General features: G+C 36.7%; 1 protein-coding gene across 1 annotated transcript in view; it reads left to right on the forward strand.

The window, feature by feature from the left end:
* depdc5 (DEP domain containing 5, GATOR1 subcomplex subunit) overlaps positions 1–4,552 on the forward strand; it is a gene marked incomplete at its 5' end in the record, with an annotated part of 56,191 nt that overhangs the window by 8,829 nt on the left and 42,810 nt on the right. The window contains 4 exon segments of the mRNA XM_014008997.1: positions 2,070–2,148; positions 2,234–2,295; positions 3,792–3,861; positions 3,963–4,035. Coding sequence (XP_013864451.1) covers positions 2,070–2,148; positions 2,234–2,295; positions 3,792–3,861; positions 3,963–4,035 — 284 coding nt within the window.

Below are 4,552 nucleotides of genomic sequence, written 5' to 3' on the forward strand. Positions count from 1 at the left end.
AGGCTTTTATACCAGAACACAGCCGCTGTGAGGAAACCGTGGAGAGCTGTTAACCAATATGCGAATTAGCCTGCAGTACCACTGCTCTACCCATATGAGCAGCAAAAATACATTTTTAGACCAAATATTACAGATTTGAACAAATACGCACAAAAATATCAAAATTAGCACAGAAACAGTACTATATAACATTTTAGACACATTGTAGACAGTTTATCAGCTAAAAAAAGTTAATTTTGGGGTAAGTTACTCTTTAACAAGCACTCACAGACCACCAGACTTGAAACTGCACAACACATCAACACGACCTGGAATGAAAACAATATCAGTCTTTTAACTCACACATTGTTATCGCCTTTTTTCCATCCTAATGAGAAGTTCTGCTTTTTCTGGGTTATGAGTGAAGCGATGTCTGGTTTCAAATGGGAAAGTTTCAGTCTCATGTAGTTCACAGTGATCCGGTTACACTGCTTTGTTTTTAGGCCAACAGGTGTAGAAAACCCCACTTTATAGTTATAGTTGGATGGAAACGACATCAGGAGTTTCATCGCAGTCAGCCAACTTTCTATTCTCTGAAAGTTGTCTTTAGTTTTCCCGTCTGATGCAGTGTCCACAAGGCTGTCCACCTGTTTTGGTGAAAGCTTGGAAGTGACTTGCTTATTCATTTTTATCTCCAAATGGATTTCTGATCCACTCAAAGGTTGTGTAACATGAAACCAGTGGACAACCAGAAGGGTGGTACTGTTTCTGCTACACTGTTTTTACCTGTTGGGGCACCCGACCAGATTTACTAATCCATAATTTTTTCCCCCCAGAGCATTATATCAGGCTGGCCAGGCTTTACATGCCTCCCTCCAGGTTAAGCTTCATGCGTTTACTTTTTTTTTTCATACGTTTACCTCGAGCAGACGTCACCAGTCGAGCATGTGAAAAATACCATTCACAACTATTTTTGACACTCATTATAAAACCTTAGTTCATCAGTTTTTATCATCTAAGGAACATTTCAAAGCTGAGATCTTTTGTGTCACAGAAGGAACTAGAGATGGTTGTTCACACTTTTATTTCTTGTTTAGATTACTGCAACAGTATTTTTACATGTCTAAACAAATCCTCCTTGACTCGGCTTCAGTCTGTGCAGAACGCTGCAGCGAGGTTATTAACAAAGACCCACAGGAGAGCCCACATTACACCTGTTTTAGCCTCTCTGCACTGGCTCCCTCTGACTTTGAGGAGTCATTTTAAAATGTTGGTTTTAACTTTCAGAGCACTTCATGGTCAGGCCCCCAAATACATACTGGACCTTCTGAAGCCTCTCTGTCCATCCAGGACTTTGAGGCCTTCTAATCAAATGCTGCTGGTGGTCCCTCGAACCCATTATAAAACCAGTGGAGACAAAGATTTTCAGGTGGTGGCCCCGAGGCTCTGAAACACTCTCCCTCTGTCCCTTCGCTGCTCAGATTCTACTGACTCTTTAAGAAACATCTTAATACATTTTTATTCAGACAGGCTTTTAGTTAAGTGCTTTTTATTGTGTTTTAATTGTTCTTTATTTTGTGACCTGTTTTTGTTGTTTTTAGTTATTTTTGCTCTCTGTTAAGCACTTTGTGATGTTTGTGTCTGTGAGAGGTGCTATAGAAATAAGTTTACTTACGTATTGAGCAGTGAAGCTAAAAAAAAAGTATTGCAATGCCTCTCAGTGTGCAAAAAACGAGTCATACTCATCTGTATACTCTAGTTCAACATGTTGACTGATCTTACAGAGTCTACAAATGAATAGAATTCAAATCAAATTCAGTCAATTTTACAGATGTGCTAAACTTTACATATTTTCTAGTCTCCTGAAGATAGTAATGAAATAATATTATCTGATTAATGAATGAAAAATTTGATTAATTTGCCTCAAGTTGTCATCTCAGCATTGTTGGCCGTTATTAAAGGTTGAATGCATTTTTAAAATATCATAAATGTAGAGATATGCAAAAGATATATTAGAATGTTTTTAGATGTCGGATTGCAATTTTGTCTTTTATCATTAATCACACCATAATTACAATTTTGTCTCACAGGTGGTGTTCAGATCAACATCTGCAATGGTGTACATCTTCATCCAGATGAGTTGTGAAATGTGGGACTTTGATATATATGGTTGGTTACTAATAGTTTCTGACATAAAACTTGTAAAACCCCATCTTTAGAGGTAGACATCTTAATTCTAATGTTTGGATCTTAGGTGATCTCTACTTTGAAAAGGCTGTAAATGGTTTCCTGTCTGACCTTTTCGCCAAATGGAAGGTTTGTGTCTTTATATTTTAATTTTCACTCATTTTTAACCTCTTTCCAGTCTTGTAACTTGGCAAATTACTTGTTTTCATGACAAGTCATTTCATGACTTATCTGATCCTTAGCAGGTTCAAAAATCAGCTGGTGTCTGAGGACGCTTGGGGAAACATTGTATTATATAAAAGAACTGTCATGGAAATCTTTATTTTACCTGGACAGAAACACGAGATCCAAGAACAAAAAGTACTTTGTGAAAGGTCAATCAGGATTTATTGCAATATGCAAGACACACATCATGTCACACAGGCAGTGGTACAGAATGTGTGCACTGAGGCAGTTTCAAATACACACATCTATACAGTATGTTATCCAAACAGACAATAAATATCTCTCTTGGTATCGAAGCTGGGCCAAGGAGAGAATGATGTTTGATAAACAGCAACAAGAATTATTCCTCCTAAACAGATATTGTCTTGATATTAAAACACTTTGTCCGAGAGAAAACAGAAGATAACAAGTAAAATTATAAAACACGACATTTTAAGGTAAGCAAAAGAGATCACTGACTCTTGGCCTGAGAAGAAATGTGAGGCTTTTAAGGATAATTTATTTTTCCAGGACAGAACAAATATTACCTTTTACCTTACTTTTATTGGTGGTCCGAGTTACCATGGCAAGTAAGACAACAAAGACCTCAGAATCCTTGTTTGTGAATGGTCTTTGAAATATGTCATGAACTGCTCAACATAACCCAAATAAAGTTAAGAGTTGATTCAGTTTTTTTTTTTGTTTGTTTTGTTTTGTTTTGAAACGAAGCAGGGTCAGTGAGCCACTGCAGGATAAATCAACAGATTACTTGGGGAATATTAAAGACAACACAGAACAACAACTTTGTAGTTAGTTTAAAGAATATTGAGCCACAGGATCACTAAAATTAGTTAATTCAGTTTATTTTATTTTAATTTTTTTATTTTAGTATTTTTTTATACGAAGATGTCAGTGTGCGACCACAGGATTAGTTAACAGATTTATTGCTGAGGGGATATTAAAGATGACACAGAATAACAACTGTTTAGACATTTTAAAAAATATTCAACCACAGGATCTCTAAGATGAGTTAATTAACTTTATTTTGCTTGATATGAAACAGACCCCAGTCACACAATAAATACATTGAGGTCCATTCAGCCGATCTGAGATCTGCTCCACGCCTCTTTTGGTTCCACACTGCTGGGTTCATTTCTGTACATGTGAGCAGACTCTGGCCAGTTTCTCCTGGGATTTATAAATGACGCGGGGGAGCTCACAGCCGGTCCGGTCTGTGCAGTGATTTAGCTGAATTGTCTTGTGAAAGAGGATTATGTTGAGCCACTGGCATTGTATTTAACAATTCATTTGTTCTCGGTTCTCTTGACACTTCTTATACAGTTCAGACATCAAAACTTAGACATTTATTTCTGACAGCATTATTACAAAGTTCTGTTGGAGTTATAACATTTTTTTAACAGGAGAAGAACTGCAGTCATGAGGTGACGGTTGTGCTGTTTTCTCGCACATTCTACAACGCTAAAAGTTTAGGTGAGTCTAATTTCTTTTAACAGAGAGGAATGACATATTGATTGTCCAGCAATGTAAAAAAAAAAAAGAAGACAAGCAGTGTCTATTACTTGTTTCTTTAGAGGAGTTTCCAGAGATTCTAAGAGGGTCCATTAAACAGAATCATGAAGACCGCTTTTATGAAGACTTCTACAGGTAAATATTTCTACAAAATGAACAGCTGGATGGTGATGGCCTTAGGAAATACAGGTCCTTCTCAAAAAATTAGCATATTGTGATAAAGTTCATTATTTTCTGTAATGTACTGATAAACATTCAACTTTCATATATTTTAGATTCATTGAACACCAACTGAAGTAGTTCAAGCCTTTTCTTGTTTTAATATTGATGATTTTGCCAAAAAAGTAAAGAGAAACCAAAAATCCCTATCTCAAAAAATTAGCATATCATGAAAAAGTTCTCTAAATGACTTATTAACCTAATCATCTGAATCAACAAATTAACTCTAAACACCTGCAAAAGATTCCTGAGGCTTTTAAAAACTCCCAGCTTGGTTCATTACTCAAAACCACAATCATGGGTBAGACTGCTGACCTGACTGCTGTCCAGAAGGCCGTCACTGACACCCTCAAGCAAGAGGGTAAGACACAGAAAGACATTTCTGAACCAATAGGCTGTTCCCAGTGTGCTGTATCAAGGCACCTCAGTGGGA

This window comes from Austrofundulus limnaeus, unplaced genomic scaffold, assembly GCF_001266775.1.
Source record: "Austrofundulus limnaeus strain Quisiro unplaced genomic scaffold, Austrofundulus_limnaeus-1.0 Scaffold54, whole genome shotgun sequence".
Lineage (NCBI taxonomy): Eukaryota > Metazoa > Chordata > Actinopteri > Cyprinodontiformes > Rivulidae > Austrofundulus > Austrofundulus limnaeus.